The sequence below is a fragment of the Strix uralensis genome, chromosome 18 (genome assembly GCF_047716275.1).
Source record: "Strix uralensis isolate ZFMK-TIS-50842 chromosome 18, bStrUra1, whole genome shotgun sequence".
Lineage (NCBI taxonomy): Eukaryota > Metazoa > Chordata > Aves > Strigiformes > Strigidae > Strix > Strix uralensis.
Window position 1 is genome coordinate 1,031,895 of NC_133989.1, and position 17,961 is coordinate 1,049,855.

General features: G+C 62.0%; 1 protein-coding gene across 5 annotated transcripts in view; it reads left to right on the forward strand.

Moving 5' to 3' along the window:
* NOL4L (nucleolar protein 4 like) overlaps positions 1-17,961 on the forward strand; it is a 64,036-nt gene that overhangs the window by 40,685 nt on the left and 5,390 nt on the right. For all 5 annotated transcript variants that reach the window (XM_074888565.1, XM_074888566.1, XM_074888568.1 and 2 more), the window contains 6 exons: positions 1,767-1,908; positions 13,310-13,581; positions 14,222-14,407; positions 14,487-14,678; positions 14,764-14,886; positions 15,154-15,355. In XM_074888565.1, coding sequence (XP_074744666.1) covers positions 1,767-1,908; positions 13,310-13,581; positions 14,222-14,407; positions 14,487-14,678; positions 14,764-14,886; positions 15,154-15,355 — 1,117 coding nt within the window. The remainder of the gene's footprint in view (positions 1-1,766; positions 1,909-13,309; positions 13,582-14,221; positions 14,408-14,486; positions 14,679-14,763; positions 14,887-15,153; positions 15,356-17,961) is intronic.

Below are 17,961 nucleotides of genomic sequence, written 5' to 3' on the forward strand. Positions count from 1 at the left end.
GCAACAGGGAGACCTTTGCAGTTCTGTTCCTGTACGTACAAGATGGAGTTTCTGGAGAGGCAGGATTGCTTCGCGGCTGGTGCGGCAGCGGTGCTGTGCCGAGCTGGGGGACGCCGTGCCTCCCCCCTGCCTCCCTCCTGTCTCCCGCCTCGCCTGCTCTGCTCAACCTGGGCACGGGGGGGCTGCACGGGGGGCACCTGGCTGGCAGGGCAGGGGGGTCGGGGGGTCCCCGCTCTGTTGGCAGGCATGCATGGGGCTGCTGAGCCCCGTCTGTCTGTCTGTCCGTTGGTGCGTGCAGGGTTTCACAAGCTGTAAATTCCAGGAAACTCCCCGGGAGGCACATGGAGGGAGCGGGCTGGGGGCGGGCAGAGCCCCGCGCCAGCAGATGTGTCTACAGGGACGAGGAGCAGGGAGGAAAAGCACAAACCTGTCTTGAAAGACATTTGTTTGTTCACAATAAAAACTGTCAGCCAGCGGCGGCCAGACAGGGCAGTTTTTATGAAGCGCAGGCGTAGGTTGGAGGGGCGCTTGCCAATTGCTTCTTACACGGAAAGGGAGCGGGGATTGTATTTTATCTCAGGACCAGGGGGAGGAAAAAAAAAAAAAAAAAAAAGAGCAGAGAGTTTACAAGCCTTTGAAATGTTTCAATCAAAGGCAAGTGCGGTTGAAAGCGGTTCTGGAAACATTTTTGGTGTTCCCCTGCACCCCAGGGCTCTGGATGCGGTCTCTGCCCCTCGCTTTGCGAGGGGAGCGGGGAGAGGAAGGCAGATAAAGGGATCACCAGCAGGACCGTGCTCATACGGGAACACGTATCTGCTTCCTCCCGAGCTGCGTGTTCAGGGAGTTCAGCCCGGGGAGGTCCCGCAGCCCCTCCTCTCATTCAGGATCTCAGTGCTGCCTTTATGATGATGGTTTTGAAATCCTGTGGCTGACCTTTCCGGCGCTGGAAGCGATCCAAGGGCTGTGTCTCGAAGTACTGCAAAGGTTAGCGAGAAGGGAGAGAGAGGGAGAGAGAAAATGTCCTTTCAGCTGCAGGAGTGGGAGAGAGGAATGTCATCTATGCTGCCGGGGAGCAGGCGGCTGGCCAGGCTCCCCGGGCTGGGGTGTCCTTGCCTCGCCGGGGACCTCGCCCCTGCTCAAGGTGTGTGTGGTCATTTTGGATCAGGGTAGGAGGGAATATCCCAGCAATATCCCTTGGAGAGGGCTCAGGAGCCATCCCTCGGGGCTCCAGGAGCCTCCTCTGCAGCATCGGGCAGAGCAGGTCTCTGGGGATCAGTGCCGCTCTCCAGATTGGCCCCACCAGCCTCTCCCGGCCGCTCCCAGACCTCTGGTGATTCCCAGGGCAGCAGATGATTTGATCTAAAAAAAGTCCGAGGCATTTTACAGAGCTGCTTCAATGGAGTTGCACCCGTCCTCAGCTCCCGCACGCCGCTGCCTCACCAGAAACACGCTGGGTGGATGGAGATTAAAGGGTAAAACTCCAGGGCTCAGCCATCCGCTCCTACAGGATGCGAGCTCTTTCTAATTGTCCTCAATTAGAGACAGTGCCATTGCTCAGGCACGTCTTCAGGCAGGAAGCAGCGCCCGGCCGAGGGAAGGGCCGCCCGCCTGGCCTTGGCGAGCACCGAGGGGCCGCGAACCTTCCTGGGGGCAGGAGCTGCCCACCAAATTGGTTTTAGGAAGGAGTTTGGTGAGGAGATGTTAAAGCCAGAGAAAGGAGGGAAGAAAATAGCTCAGCGAGTTAACCCTTTCCTGCTTGCCTCCAGGATGAGACGTCGGTGAGCAGCGAGGACTTTGATATGAACGACTCCACATGGATCTCAGCTGACCAGCACCTGAACTCCAGCCTGAGCCCCAGCCAGGACGAGAGCATGCGCAGCCCGCAGAACCTGCACGGCCACGAGGACGGTGAGTGCCCCAGCGGGCGGGAACTGCTCTGCGCCTCTGCCACAGGATGTTTTTGTGGCTTATTAAACATTAACCAGTCCCTTCTGATCAGGTGTCCCACCTGTAGGATGGATTTCATGTCAGCACAGGCTTCGAAGCAGTGCCGACTCCCAGGCCTTCCCATTTAGCCTCTGGGTCTCTGCTCAGCCAGGGCCCTCTCCAGCTCGGAGTAGATGGTCCTTGTGTGGGGACCTGGCTCCCAGCTCCTCCAGAAAGAGGTGACCAAACCCTCTCCTAAGGCATCAGGTTGTAGTTCCCTGGGTGTGACAAGGAGAGCCCTGAACCGCGGGCTGCCCCGCCGCAGGAAGGGTGCCAAGGCTTCGCGATACAGGTCGCAGCTTTCTGTGCTTGGAAGGCTGCACCTTAGACGGTGACTTGGATCCCCTGGGCAAGAGAAGTGTGATATCTGCAGTAGCCAACAGTGACAGGAGCGCAGGGTGGACGTGGGTGTCCCCTCGCTCAGGGCAGGCGGTTGGAAGGTGGCACACACGGGCTGGGTAGGAGGAAGTGTTTGGTGAAGAGAGGTGGTGTGTTACTTCTGTGAAACATGGTAGTTTAAAATAAAAGAGCAAGTAAATAAATGCTAGAAGTGCAAGTTCAGGTCAGAGTTCATCTCCGTGGTGCTTGGAAGATTTCGGTGGTTGGACTGTTACTGGCTTTTGCTCAAGAGGTTGAATCCCTCGTTGTCTGCAGCCCGGCTGCTGCTGCGAGAGTGGGAAGGGAACGCAGGAGCTGCGGGACAACCCGGGCTGGGTCGGTGCTGCTTTAAGAAAGGGGGCTGGAAAACCACCCCAGGGGAAAGAAAGGGCTTTTGTGCTGGCAGGTCTCCCTGGGGTGGCTTTGAGCTGCTTGTGTGGCCAGTGGCAGGGACAGCAGGGGCACTGCTCTCTTCAGTCCAGTGCGTTGTGGCACTTCAGTTTCTATTGCAAATCTGCCGTTTTGAGAAACTCTGGGTTTTAACTAACCAGCACCAGCCCCGCAGTCAGGCAGCCTCGGTGAGGATGTGAAACCCGCCTGCGCTGCCCCACGTCCCCGGCCGGCGGGATGGGCAGCGACACTTCTCGTATGGGGCCGGTGCAGCAGGGCTGTGCCGGTGGCAGGAGGAGGGGGGTGTTTCGGGGATGACAGAGCTGCTCACATCAGAGGTGTTCGGTGCTTCGGGACCCGGCTGCAACCTCCGCCCCGAGCGAGCGCTGCCTCATACCTGTGGCCTGGCCGGGTCTCTCCGTACCCCTGGAACTTTGTCACTCTCCTGTCGGGACACTTCAGGCTTGTGGCTTATCCCTCACCACTGAATTCCCAAGTCTCATTTACAATCTAGAGTGACACGGTTTTGATCCCTTTGCTGAACACTATCGTTCAACAGGACAGTAATTTAATAAGGGACTCACGTATTTAGGCAAATCAGGATGTTCTCACTAAAGCTAAATCCTCTCTCTCTCTCTCTGCCCTCTTAGGAAATGCATCCGATTTTTCTTCAGAAGCAGGTGTCCTCTTTGGGGCCCTTCTCGGCTCCTTTAATTTCTTTGTAAGGTTCGGTGGGGAGCAGTAAAGCACAAATAGTCCCTTCCCTTTTGTGAGGGAAAGGTCGCAGGCTGTCCCCGGGGTCGGCAGAAGGCTAAACCAGGTAGGCTTGGGCAGGTCAGAAGTGATGGAGTCGAGGGGTAATCAAGTTACTAACGAGACCCATCGAGAAGCAGCCAGGGGTTGGGATTTCCATCAGGCAGTTGTACTTCAGGGGGCATTTCATGGGACTGAAAAGAGGTTTTGTCACTGCGGTGAATGTCCATGCCCTGTGTTGGAGCTCTGAAATAGAGGCTAATGCCGCCGGGGTGGAAGGGCTGGTGTCAGTCCCTCTGCCAAACCAAGGCTCCCACCCAGGACTGAAGCATGAGGCTGAGAGGGAAGAAGGACGATGGAGGGACACAGGCGACCCAGGAGGGCCGCGGGCAGTTGGAGGAGCGGAGCTCGGAGCAGGGAGGGAGCACATCACGGGAGGAAAGGTGGATCACTGGTGCAGGGAAGGGAATGCGGGTGAATCAAAGCGTCGAGCGCCCTTCAGTTCCCTCTTCTCTTGACCCTTGAAAGCTCTTTTTTTTGGAAGCAAACGTGTTTTACCGGGTTCACGCTGGCTTGCTAAGGCTGGGCACAAGCAAGACTTTCCTAAGGAAATCATCTAACTGTGAGTAACCAGCCCGTGTGAACTGCGTGCTCCTCGGAGCCCAGTGGGCCAAGGTGCCCTGCGCAGGGTGCCCACGCTGGGGCAGCCCAAGGGCTCTGCTCCAAGTACTCCATGCCAAGATGGGCTAGTTATGCACATCCACTGTGCCCCGCAGAGCCCCGCAGGGGCCTGCAGAGCCCCGGCCTTCTTCCACCAGCTGTGGGAGATGCAGCCCCGCGCCTCCGCTGCGGCCAGTCCGGGCTCAGCTCCGAGCGTCCCGGCACCACGGAGGGGTCTGGTCACACGCTGCCTCCTTCGGCCAGGAGCTTGTTCAGGACTTGGTACTCTCCTCCCTCTGCAAATCCTGTTGAGTTACTAAATTGCTCCCACCTGCTGCTGTCCAACGGGCGGGATGCTTGGAGTGTGTCTCCTGTGAAAGGCTTCCTAAAGTATAAAGTTTTAATGAAGAGTTGCCTAGTAGGAGAGCAGTATCGTCTGACACACTTGTTAAAAAAAGTCTTGTTTAAAGTACTGAAACACCAACTCCAGGTCTGTCAGAGGCCTGGGAGGAGCAGCTTCTCTCCTGTGGCGTAGGAGCAGAGCGATATGAAACCCGGAGAGCCGGGGAGCCAGGAACCGTTGTCCCATGCTTTGATACGCAGGTATCTGCTGGATTTTCAGAGACCTAAAAAGCAGCTAGAACGAAAGGCAACACCTTCTTTTGTCTCTGTGCCCGGAAGCCTTGGCGCAGTATAGCCAGGCTGCAGGCAGCGTCAGCCCTTGGAGCAGCAGGGAGAACAAACGGGACCGAAGGACTTTGTCGGGTGAGGGACAGAGAAGGCACCGTCGGGAGAGCATCGGCCGCAGAGCCGGGGTTCCCGCTGGGTTGGCGGGTGCAGGCGGGACACGGGACGCACCGGCCAGCTCTGAGCAGCGACGCCGACGCGCACACGCTCGCTCCTTCCATTTTCCTTTGTTACTCATCCTGCGGGCCTCGGCACGGAAAACCTGAAGCTCCCTGCAACATCCCTTCCCCGTCGGATGTTGCTCACAGCGTACGTGCCCGCAGGAAGCCGGCGGCTACCCAAAGCGACAGCAAGATCAACACAAACTCTTTGCTGCTGAAGCGGAGCTATTGTGCAGGACATCCTGGAGGGACACGTCTGTGGGAGCCAGCGCGGTTCGGAGCAAAGTGACCCTGAATGCTGCGTCGTCTCGCTGTCCCCTGTGCCCGTCACTGTCCCTGAAGGTGTCCCATGTCCGCTCCCAGCCAAGCGCAGGTCCTGGCGCCTGGCCCTGTCTTGCTGCAGCAGTCTGAGCTGGAGTCTGTCCATTTTCGGAGTCTGTCCATCTTCAGAGTCTGTCCATCTTCGGAGTCTGTCCATCTTCAGAGTCTGTCCATCTTCATCTCCAGAGCCCACCTGCACCCCGAGGCGAGTGCAGTGTTACGGAACCTCCCGTTTGGCGTGGTGCAGGGGGCTGAGCAGGATATCCCACCGCGGGGGTGCCGTGACCTGCTGGCTTGTGCAGTGCCCTTGAAAAGAAAGTAGGAGGCAGACCCCGTGTATGTGACGTGTCAAAACGCTTCAACTGTTGTAGAAGACGCCTCCATCTTGCCCGCTAATAGGATGCATCTTGCCTCGTCCCTGGCCAGACATCCCACTCCATCGCCCAGGAGCAGCCCACGGGTGGGGGTTGCTGCTCCTCAGCGCATCCTGCCCGATCTTTCTGAAGAGCAGGGAAAGCTCCGGGGTGTAAGATCTGCTTTCTCAGCGTGGGGGGCCTGGGGGTTGCTTTGTGGCACTGTGCTGGGACAGGTCCCCTTCCAGCTGCGGTCCCTGCGTGCCGTCCTCACTTGACTGGCAGTGTCCCCACTGAGCCCGTTCTGCCTGGAGCAGCAGTGGCTAATCCAGACCTCGGCGAAAGGACTTTCTTAACCTGCTTAGCTGGGAAGGCACACGCTCCTGGGGGCATCCCTGGGGTTGGCTGGCTGGGAAGGCTCCTGGGTGTTGGGGACATCCCTCAGGAGGGCTCCAGGGAGGGACCTCGAGGCCGTGCAGGCAGTTATTTCAGGAGCAGGTGGGGCACGTCACTCCTGGGGATGCCCTGCCCTGGCGCCGTGCTGTCCCCAGCACGGCAGTCTCTCTCCTGGTACGGCACACGCATCCCACAGCTCTGGGTCAGTCACCGCTATTTGCCAAGATGCCCACGATGTGCCACATGTCACCGGGTTCCCCAATGTCCCCACCTCACAGAGCGCTGGCTGGGGAGGAGGGCAGCCCTCCTGGCAAGCGCAGACCAGAAGCCAGGCCTGTGCCTGCCCAGCGAGCCCCCCTCCTGCCCGCAGGACCCCCCACCAGCCTCAGGCCGGGCTCCATCCCCAGGGTACGTGATGCCCCGTTCCACACCAGCACCTCCCCGATGGCTGGTGGCCGGCCGGGGGGCGATGGCACGTTCCTCTCTGCCACCAGGGCTTCCTCGCTGGTCTGTCCCTGCTCCAAGTGAACACAAACACCCCTTTACCAGCTCCGGGGAAGGCCCAGCAGACGTGGCCACCTGAGGTGGTCTGCGAGCCCCGAGCCCCTGGCTTTTCCCAGGCTGCAAAATCTTGTTGTCAGGACTTTTTGCACCAGTGTTGGATTTCACCCTCCCAGAAGTCGTAGCTCAGAGCTTTAAGCAAGACTGGGACCAGCATCCAGGCCTTGCAGCAGCTCGATGTGACCTTATCTTCCTTTTCTTAGGCATCTATTTCCTGTGTCCCCCGGGTGTCCCCACACTGGGCTGTCCCTGCGGCAAAAGTCAGCAAGCGCGTCCCTGCCCTGCCTGAGCAGTCTGGGCTGGTGGCTCCGTTCCCCGTCACCTCTTCCAGGAGCCCGTCTGCTCCTCACTGTGATAAACCCCCTAAACACCCGTAAACACCCGCCTTTCGATGTCTTTTGAAGCGCTGTCCTGCACGGCTGCACGGCTGCAAAGTGCGGCCCAGATGCCGCGGTGGCTTTGCCCTGAACTCGGCTCGGGGCTCCCTTGGGGCTGGTGTGGGTGCTGCCGAGTTGGTGGGTTCATCCTGCTGGTGCACAGAGCAGAGTTTTGGGGTGGTGGGGGGCTGTCTGTGCCCCCACCTCGCCCCCACATTGAGCCCCCCCAGCTGAAGGGTGAGCAGGGACCGCAGGGTGAACTCCTGGGAGGGGTGCAGAGCCCAGTGGCGAGGGGATGGTCCCTGTTCTGTCCTGCCCGAGGGACTGGGGTGGGCAGCAGGGTCTCTCTGGTGGCAGGTCTGTGCTGGAGGCACCAGCTCAGCACCAGCTCGGCACGAATCCTGCCCGAAGCCACCAAACCCGTTTGTTTGGCGTGGGGAGAGGCAGTGCCCGGCAGCGCGGGGCTGTGGCGTGTCCCCTCCCTGCGGCAGGATCCGGGTGGCTGTGGCACAAGGAGAGGCTTGGGCTGTGCCACCTCCTCCTTCCCTGCCGTGGGCCAGGGCTGGCTTCTGGCTCAAGCCTCCCTGGAGCTGCCAGGTGGCTGGAGAAGCAGCACGGGGAGGGATGAGGGTAAGGAGAAGGGAAAACCGAGCGACAGAGCGTGTTGGTGGCAAGGCTGCTTTCCGAGCCTCGGCGCGTGGGAAAATGTCCGTGGTGGTGAGGTCCCAGTGCCGGAGGGAGCTGCTTCCTCGGGCTGGGCAGCGGAGCCGGGGGGAGACGGCACCGGGGGGCACCTTTCATGGCGAGGGAGGGGGAGCCGGCTGCACAGCGCTGCCTTGTCCGGCCAAGCTCGCCCGCGGACGCGCATTGTGTCCAGCCGTGCCAGATGTCTGGCTCGTCAAGGACTCTGGTCGAAGGCAGGGACCTGGGGAGGGAGCATGGAGGGTGGACACTTTGTCTGGGTCATAACAAGGTTTGCATTAACGAAGGAAGGCAGGAAATAGAGCTCCTTAACTGGACACTGGCCAGCCCCACCACTCTGCGGCCCCCAGTGACATTTCTTTTCTCTTTCTCAGGCATCTCGGAGGCAATCAGCCGGGCAGGACCTGGAGAAAACAGGCTTCGTGCTCCGGCCCTGTGAGTGGTGCAGGGCCGGGGCCTCTCCTGCCGCTCACTGCCCGGTCATGGGTGCGGGACCCCCAGGGCGCCCGTCACTTGCGTCTAATGAACGCGTCACTGCCGCCCAGCCCTGGCCCCCCGCGGGGCCCCTGTTCCCACTCGGTCTCTCTAATTTGTATTAAGTATCCCTTCCTCGCAGGCTTTCCTCCTCCCCTTCTTCCCCCTTCTCTTCTCTTTTGTGAGTGAATAATTTATGGCACTTTTCATCTTGCTGGCCGCTGTTCCATCGGGCGGCGGTGGGATGCTCCGCGCCCTCCTGGCAGCCGCTCCCGGGCTGGGCACCCGGCTGCAGCCTGTGCTGGTGCCCCGGCGGGGGGGAGGCCGGGCAGTGCCCTCCCGGCAGCGATGGGGAGTCCCGGGTGGCAGCAGCAGCCTCTGCCATCACCCCGCCGTGGGCAGCCCGAGCAGGCAGGGCTGTGGCTGCCGGCTCCGTGGCGGTCCACGGGGGACTGAGGGCCACTGGTGGGACGTGGTGGTGGCCGCAGTGCCCAGGGCCACGGAGGCGGGTGGGCACAGGCCGAGGGAACGCCGTGCCGGTACTGGCCAGGGGGCCTGCTGCAGCGGGGCGAGGGCAGGGCCGGGCAGCCCCCGGCCTGCTGTGCGGTGCGGGGCTGCGGTGAGGTTTCCGTGGGCCGCTGGCTCTTACATAAGCTCATTGTTTTCTGAGTCAAAAGAGGTTTTGTCTCCGCTCTGGAGATGTGACAGGAGGAGGAACAATTTGCCCCATTCATCTTTAACTCTGCCTTTGGAGAGCGGTGCGGTGGCCTTCGCCGACAGAGACGTTAAACCCAACCACTTCCCCGCCGTAAAAGCTCCCAGGGAGCAGGTGTTGGAAATCACCCCTTCCCCTCCTGATCTCTGCAAATCCAGCACCACAGAAATCAAGGATAATCCAGCAGCCTCTTCAAAATGAAAACGCTGAGCCCTGATTAATTCATTTAATAAGTGACTGATCCCCTCCTCCCCCAGCCCCACGGCCCAAGAAGCCATTTTGCCTCTCGCTCTCCCAGGCTGGGCACCGCGGGGGAGATGCCGAGGCTGCGGCAGAGGCACAAGGCGGTTTCCCCGTGGCCTCCTTGCCAGGCTCGTCACTTGCCCGGCCGCAGCCTGGCCCCCGCAGCGGGGCCGAGGAGGGCAGCGCTCCGGGGGCCTCGGGGCTGGGCAGCCTCTGCTGAGCTCAGCGTCCCCCGCGCAGCACCGGGGTCTCCTCCACCCCCAGCCCATGGAGCCCCGACTCGAGGGGATTAAACCGGAGAATGAAATATTCCGTTTTCCAACCGAAAGATCAAACCGGTTAGAAGTGACATTGTTTTTACAGTTCCATCTGCTTCAATTAGGGCGCGGGGGTGGAGCAGGGGGGCTCCCAATTATCCTCATTAGAGGGGCTCCTCGTGCAGCCAAGCTCCAGCCGCGGGCAGGGAGCTCACCAGGCTCGTGCTGGTTGATAATGAATATATTCATGGCTGCACAGCCTGGCCTTGCTCGCCTGCTGCTGCCGGAGCCCTGCTCCTTACACGTGTTCTGGGAGCCTGCAGAAAACCTCTCCGAGCTCAGAAGTTTGGGGGGGGTTTTACCAAAACGGTGATTCTCTGGGAGTGCAGCCAACACGGCCCTGCCGTTGGCAGAGTAGGAGCCTAAACCTGGTCCCGGCACCCACAGGAGGGCTCCTGCTCCCTCTTGCCCAGGTCCTGCTTGGCTGCGGGGTGCCCCAGCCACAGCTCGGGGTTGGAGATGCCCCAGGGAAGCTGCCTGAGGGGTGGCACCATCCCTGTCCCCGTCCCTGGCACCGGCACGGCCCCTCCGCGCCCACCAGGACCTCGCGGCGCTCCCTCCCGAGCCCACCTGCGTTTTTAAGCTGGCTGAGGCCATTCCCGTTCAGACCCAAGGACCTCGGCGACCTGAATTTGTGGCTGTTTCTCTGCTCACAAGACTGAGATTAATCCACCACTTTATATGCAGAGCTTCTGGGAGAGCATAACCTGTAAAAATAAGAAAATTATCTGTAGCTAGTGGGTTTACAGACCTCGTTATTTACTTACGTTCATCCTTGGTGTAAACTAAATTGTTCTTTTAGTAGGTGCTGGTCCCTTACATTAGATTCCCATTTCATTTTCTTATGCCACCTGGACAGGTTCCTGGGGGCATCTTCCTCTTTGTTTTCAGTAAGTTTTGGCTGTAGCAAACCCAAGGTTCATAATTGCAGCAGAGTCAGGTAGAAACCTAATTTGCAGCTGCTTGGTGCGTTTTGTGCAACACAAAAGAAAACCCAAGACATTGAGAAGTCGCATGGGGAGGGTCCAGACCTCACCCCCGGGATCCTGCCCGGTGTGAGCAGCGGGTGTGGGACTGGCACTGCCGGTGGGGATGGGAGCTGCAGGGACTGGGCACGGAGCTGGGCACGGAGCTGGGGGCCGCAGGGAGGCTGGAGGTGGATGGGCGAGGGCAGAGTGGGGTGCCCAGGGTGGAGTGGGGGTGCTCAGGGGAGGTTGGGGATGCTCAGAGCAGGTTGGAAGGTGCCCAGGGCAGGTTGGGGATGTTTGGGGCAGATTGGGGGTGTCCAGGGCACGTTGGGGATGTCTGAGGCAGGTTGGGATGCTCAGGGCACCTGCAGAGTCTTCTCCCAGGTGACGCCTCTCGTGCTGCCCTTTGCCTGGTGGGGGTTTCATGGCGTGGAGGGCCCCCAGCCCCTGCTCTGTGCAGGCAGCTGTGCCGGGGACCGCTTGCCACCCAAGTTGCCAGCAGGAAAGTCCCTGCTGTTGGCCTGTGGCCCGGGTGCCCACTGGCCCTGCAGCACGCCGCTGTCGCTGCGACTGTGCCCGGGCTGACGGTGGGGCCTGGCGTGCGGCTCGTGCCTCCGCGCACGGGAATAATTCTCCTTAATCCTTCCGAGAGGCATCGCTGGATGAGGCTGGAGCCTCCCTCTGGGAGCCCCGTCTCGCCTGGCGCGGAGAGCAGAGCAGGGGGAGGGAGGGACTGCCGCCATCCCGAGGCCTCCCTCCATGCCCCAGCCACCTGCCCGGGGCTGCGGCCGAGCCAGCGTCGCTCCTGCGCCTGCACTGAGCTCTGAGGAGCCGTGCTGGAGAGCAAAACCCGTGGGGGACCAGAGAGCACCAGCCCCCGGTTCCCTGGGACGGGGTGTGTGGGGGCAGGAGGCAGCAGTGCCCGCCAGCATCATGGCAGTGCTGCATCCAGGCTGCAGAGCCCCAACGCCATGGTGTGGGGACAGGAGACCAGAGCCAGGCCTGGGGGGCAGCTCGGAGGGTGCCCCAGGGCAGTGCTGCCTGCCGAGCCCCCGCTCCGGAGCCCCGCTCTCCCCAGCACTCCTCCGGCCCAAGGGCTTCTGCCTGGAGCCAGCCCCATGCTGGAGGGTGACACCGGCCACCATCCTGGAGCACCCGGCACATAAACACCACCCCGGGGATTAGGTCAGCTCTGGTCATTGCTCAGACAAATAAGTGGATCAGCGCAAGGGAAAGGAGGGGGAGGGAGCTCTGCTGAGTGGGGAGCTCGGGTGGGGACCTTGTAATTTAGGGGCTTGTGGGGCCAGGAGCAGCTTCGTGAGGCCGGTCAGCGAGTGCTGGCGCCCATGGCGGGGTGGCTGGGGACATGTGGCGGCAGCCCTGGCTGGCCCCATGGTTGCTCTGGATGCCCAAGTGTCCTCAAGTCTGTTTATTTTAAGGGATACAAAGTCCTGGGCTGCTGCGGGGTCACGGGAGCGCTCTCAGAGCCTCTCATTAAAGTTTCCCGTGGGTGCTGGTGGCAAGAGGAGGAGGAGGAGGAGGGTGCGTGGCAGCAGCCAGGCACCATCCCACCACCCTGCGCCCGCACACCTTTGGACCTGGCACCCGGGAGCCGTCGGCACAGTGCCGGGGCCACCCCGCAGCCCGACCCCATTGTCCTGCGTCGGCGCAGGCCGAGCGCGGGGACCGCCATCTGCTCCTTGCTGCCGGCAGCTTCTTTGTTCGCCGCCCGGCGCACGCTCGCGCAGGAAGCGGCTCCCCACGTGCTTCGCCCTTTCCCTCTCGCGGAGGCACCTAATGAAATAAAGGATTTACTGCAGCGAGGGGGAGGGAAGGGGAAATGGGCTGAGCAGTTTGAAAATGTCATGCCTGGCCCCCGGGGCTGGGCTCTTCGGCCAGGGGCAGGCAGGGCTGGGCGCAGGCAGCGCTGGGCACGGGCAGGGCTGGCCTCTCTGCCGCGGCCAGGCGGTTCTTGGGAGGGCGGCGTGGTGGGAGCGGGGTGGGGGGACAGGGCCAGGACCTGGGGGTGTGAATGTAACCGAGACCGAGCTGGAGCTGGGTGTGCGTGGCACTGCCGTGGCCGGACCTACGGTGGAAATGGGGTGGAAACGGGGCAGAAGGAGTGTCCACGTCGGGTGTCAGAGGTCACCTGGGCTTTGAGTGGGACGGGAGGGACATCCCTGCAGCCCCTGCGCCCTCGCCACGGCAGCGTGCTGCGGAGCCGTGCCCGCTGCGGACACAGCTCCTACTGCGGCTTCCCAGCGGCACGACCTCGGGGTGTTCCCGCCCAAGCACGCCCGTCCTCGTGTGCCGTCCCCACGCCCCAGGACTCGGCACATCCCCGAGCCGCCGGCGCTGGAGCTCGTCCCCTCCCACCGCACCCAGCCCCAAACTGGGCTGGGAGGACCTCGCCAGGAGGCGAGGGACCCGGCGGGGAGAGGCAGTGCCCCTTTCTCCTCCCTGCAATGCAAACAGAGACCGAAAAGGACCAAATTCCAAAGTTCTTATTCAAGCCCAGGTGCTGCGGCCCGGGGCGGAGGCATCAGGGACCGTCCCCTCCCAGAGGGATGGGTGTCCGGGGCACGGGGCACGGCGGCGTCCGGAGCAGAGCTGTGTGACAATGGCCCTGCCACGGCAGGCACCCGCGGCTGTACTGCCAGCGGTCGTGTCCCAGGGCCCGCAGTGCTGCTGTGCCGGTCTGGCTCCCAGAGGCACCTATGGCACCTCACCCGCCCGGTGAGCCCAGAGCAGCCCTGGGGGCTCTCACGGCAGCGGCAGAACTGCTGGCGGTGCCGCGGGCAGGCTGGGGGGCAGCTGGCACAGTGGCAGGCACCACGGGGGTGACCACGCGTCCTTCTTCCTTGCAGATGACTCCTCGTCAGAGAGCTGCAGCGGGAATGGCTCCTCCACCCTGAACCCCTCCACCTCCAGCAGCACGCAGGGCGACAGCGCCTTCCCCGAGATGAACGGCAATGGCACCGCGGCCCCCATGGACTTCACCGCCTCCGCCGATGACCAGCCCATCAACCTCTGTGACAAACTGGCGCCTGCCCATGTCACCCCTTCCTACCAGTCGGACAGTTGCAGCGCCGACGGGCTGCGCAGCAGGGTCAAGTACGCCGTGAAGACCACGGCAGAGGTACGGCCCAGGCTGACGTCACTGCCGGTACCAGGCACAGGGCACGGCACAGTGGGGGCAACCCCATGTGAAGCAGCTGAGGCCAGGCAGGGACACGGCTCCTGTCCCTGCACCAGGAAATCTTGGAGCAGGGGCAGCAGGGCCGGGAGCCTTTCCCTGGTAGGGAGGGACAGACGGACGAGCTGCTGTGCTCCGACCTCGGGGCTGTGGCTGCTGGGCAGAGGTTGGCCCAAGCACCGAGTCAGCGGTGGGCAGAGGGAGGGGTGGTCTGGGAGAGCCGGGGGTATCCTGCACCAGAGCTCGCCTCACCCCCAACCGCCGTACACGGGGCAGCCCGACTCCGCTGGGTCTGGGGGGTGTTTCCTGCAGGGTCTGGTGGAGCCACGGCTCCCACGGGCCAAAGCCATGTTGCCTGCACTTGTGGCCGTCACAGGCTCCCTGAGGCCACCACATCTCCCCCTTGCCCCCAGCAGGCAGGAGCTCAGGGGAGCCCGGCAGCGGGTTCACCTCCCCGGGTTGCAGGGGGGCATCAGGATGAGGGCCAGAAGCAGGGAGCTGAGGAAAAAGGGCTCCTTCCTCATGACCCTGGGCAGGGGCAGGCAGGCGAGGGCTGCTCGTGGTAACCCCTGTCTCCTCTCAGTCCCCTCCATACAGCTCCGGCAGCTACGACTCCATCAAGACAGAGGTCAGCGGCTGCCCTGAGGACCTGACCGTCGGCAGGGCCCCCACGGCCGATGAGGATGATGATGACCACGACGACCACGAAGACAACGATAAGATAAATGACTCGGAGGGGATGGACCCGGAGAGGCTAAAAGCCTTCAATGTAAGGAGGGCTCCGCAGGGAGGCTGAGCCCACCCACCTCCCGTCTCAGCATTCCCACCATCTCTCTTCTCCTTTGCAGATGTTCGTGCGCCTTTTTGTGGATGAGAACCTGGACCGGATGGTTCCCATCTCCAAGCAGCCCAAGGAGAAGATCCAGGCCATCATCGAGTCCTGCAGCCGGCAGTTCCCCGAGTTCCAGGAGCGGGCGCGCAAGCGCATCCGCACCTACCTCAAGTCCTGCCGCCGCATGAAGAAGAACGGGATGGAGATGGTGAGCGGCCGCCCCGCTGCCCCGCCGCTCGCCACCGCTCCTGGGGACCCCCCTGAGAGCCTCTTCTCTGCTTCTGTCCCTGCAGACCAGGCCCACGCCGCCACACCTGACCTCGGCCATGGCAGAGAACATCCTGGCCGCCGCCTGCGAGAGCGAAACGCGGAAAGCGGCCAAGAGGATGCGGCTGGAGATCTACCAGACCTCCCAGGTACGGCACTCGCGGCCGGGCGAGGGACGGGGTGTCCTGCGGCGGGGCGGGGAAGAGGAGAGACGGTTCTGAGCAATTTGGTGAAGCATTTTTAAAAGTCTTCCTACAAGTCAGAGGGCTGCAGAACAGGCCCCCGTGGTGTGTCCTGAGACTCAGGCCGGTGGGGATGGGGATGCTGGTTTGGGCTGGCCACGCTGCAGCCGCGGGAGACGAGGCGGAGCACGGCTGGGCTCCTCGATGGAGTAAGTCCGTGTTTCCCCCGTGCAGGACGAACCGATCGCTCTAGACAAGCAGCACTCCAGAGACTCCACAGCCATCACCCACTCCTCCTACTCACTGCCAGCTTCATCTTACTCCCAAGACCCGGTCTACATCAATGGAAGCCTGAACTACAGCTACCGTGGCTACGGGTCCCTGGGGGGCAGCCTGCAGCCGCCCGCCTCGCTCCAGACGGGCAACCACAGTAACGGTAAGTGGCCACACGCTGCACCGGGGCCACGGGGAGCCCACGCAGCCGTCGCCGTGCCCGGGCAGGGCGTCACGAGCTCCCCTGCTGCCAACGGAGGGCTCTGCCTGGCTGCTGATCTCGCCTTGTCAGCGGGCGGTTAATTGTTGAACTGAACTTGGAAGGACAGTCTAGGTGGCACTGGTGGAGGGAAGGAGTGTCACTTAAAAAAAAAGAGAATCTGTACAAGCTATTAATTATTAACAGGAGCGGACGCCTATCGCTGCCCTGATCTCATTGCTGGTATGAGCTGTTCCCTTCCCAGCCTGCACCAGCCGCTCTCAGAGACAGGGACGGGGTCGGGGCTGGGGAAGTTCGGGGGCTCTGCAGCAGCGCCCACGGCACAGCCAGCTCCTGCCACAGCTCGGGAGGGCGGTGAGGGGCTGGGGGCTGCGGGGGAAAAGCAGCCGGGAGAACAGGGCTGAGGGTGCAGAGCGGGAAGGCAGAAGGAGAGAGCAGGGAGGGCCGGAGTGGAGTAGCCAGGGGCTGAGCTGGGCATGGGGGGAGGCCCTGTGGTACCTGGTGACTCCCTGGCACCCGGGTGAGGGAGCTGGGGATGGGGCAAAGGGGCAGCAGGCCCCTGGCTTTGCCCTCCCGCAGTGGTAGCAGGAGAGTCTGGAGCCCACGCTGGTCCTCGGCCAGTCTTTTGGCAATCTCCAGGTTGCCTCGCTTGCCCCAGTGCTCTCTGGGCTCCTGCCCTGCCCCTGCCCACCCCGAGGGGAGTGAGGATTTGGAAGGATGTGATTTCCGGAGCCCTGAGAGATGCCTGTCTGGGATTAACTCTTATCATCCCTTCCTAATGCTTCTTAACCCTGAATAAAGATCCCGCCCCGGCCTCCAGCTGCCGAGCCCTAATCCCGGCAGCCCCCGAGGTAGCTGTGGTTCCCCTCCAGAGCAGCACACACCCCAGGAGGAGCGGTCGGGCACACGGCAGCGCTTTGCTTCTTTCTGATGGATTTTTAAATCTCTGCTGTGCAATTATCTCTTCCCCTTTGCCCAAGCTCTTGCCGGGTCCATCCGAGGTAGGCGCGTGCAGCCATGGCGCTGGCGAGGCGCTGGGCCTTCCCCTCCCTCGTGAGCAGGAAGCCAGCAGCGTTTTGCTGCCCGCAAGTGTCTTCTCCCTCCATCCCCCACCTAAGGCGGTTCTTGCTCAAACCCACATCCACACTCCCAGCTCCTTCCCCTTGCTGAGCCGGGAAACGGGCTCTGTTTACTGCTGCCTTTTCTGCCCAGTGAAATTGCTTTCGCATGAGAGCCTCATCCTCCTCCTCCTCCTCCTCCTCCACCTCCTCCTCCCCTTCGCAGCACTGATCAGCCTGGCATGGAGGTCCTCTGCGGTGCCGCTCCTCCCACAGCCTTTGCTGCCCCTGTGTTGCATTCCTCGGCCGTGTCGCTCCCCTCCCTGCCACCGCTCCCCGCCGGGACCCGCCTGCTCTCGGGGGGCTGCTCAACTCTCCCGTCCTGGTTTGCAGCACCCACTCCCTGCTCCGCCTTCCTGCATGTCCCGCACCCACCTTGGGCCACCCGGCAGAGCTCGGGCCTCCTGAAGCCTTTCCCCAGCGTCACCCACGGCTCCGGCAGCCACAGGGGATTAATTAGTTCAGTGTCTTCTCTTTCTCCTTACCCCCAGGCTGCAGCCTCGCCTGCCTCCTCTTTACTGCTACTACATCTCAGTACACAGCTTTCCTCCCCGTTTCTAGCTGAGTGTGTGGTTCTCGCACCTTGTTTGGCTTCTCTTAGTCCAGCGCAAAGCTCAGTCCAGCTTCGCCCCCGCCTTTACCGGGCCGCATCACTCCAAGCTCCGTACCAGCTTTCCTGCTGCAGTTTTTCACCCAAACGGGGCTGCACACGCGTGGTTGTGGATGCAGAGCAGTGGCTGGCAGTGTTTCCTGGGTCTCGATAATTTCCTGACTTTTTGCAGGTTTAAGATCTGTAGCAACATGGGGGGTTGGGAGCTGGGGTGGCCATGTGTCCTGTTCTGCAGAGGACAGACACCCGTAGGTGGCCAGAAGCTGATCGCATGCCATAGAGGTGAAGCAGAGACAGCCTTAGGAGAGAAAATTATCCCTGCCTGTCAGGCAGATCATAAATTTTGCAGGATTTCATTTCATTTACGGACTGAGCCACAGAAATGTGCAGCCTAGTGAGACCGTTTGCCCCCCTCCAGCGTTCTACCGCAGGCTGAGCACGAACCGGCGCTGGTGGCCAGGGCAGGGCAGGGCTGGCCACAGGCCCCGTGTGGTTCCCCAGCACTAAACCAGGGACACACACCCCATGCAGAGGGAAAACCAGACCCTGGGAGATGATTTTGATGGGGCCGCTACCCTCGGGCGCTGGTTTAGCTCCTGGCAGAGCGCAGCCCCAGGCTCTCCCTTCGCAGAGCGGCTGGGCCAGGCTCCAGGACGGGGTTTTTGTCACGTTGACCCTCAAATCTCTTTCCATGTGGCTGTTGTAGAGGCAGCGACTTGCCTGCACTGGCTTTTTCCGTGGTCAGGGGCACCACTCTTTGCAGGGACCTTCCTGCCGGTGCGGAGGTCCTGGACCAGCAGCTCCCGCTGGGGATTTCGCCG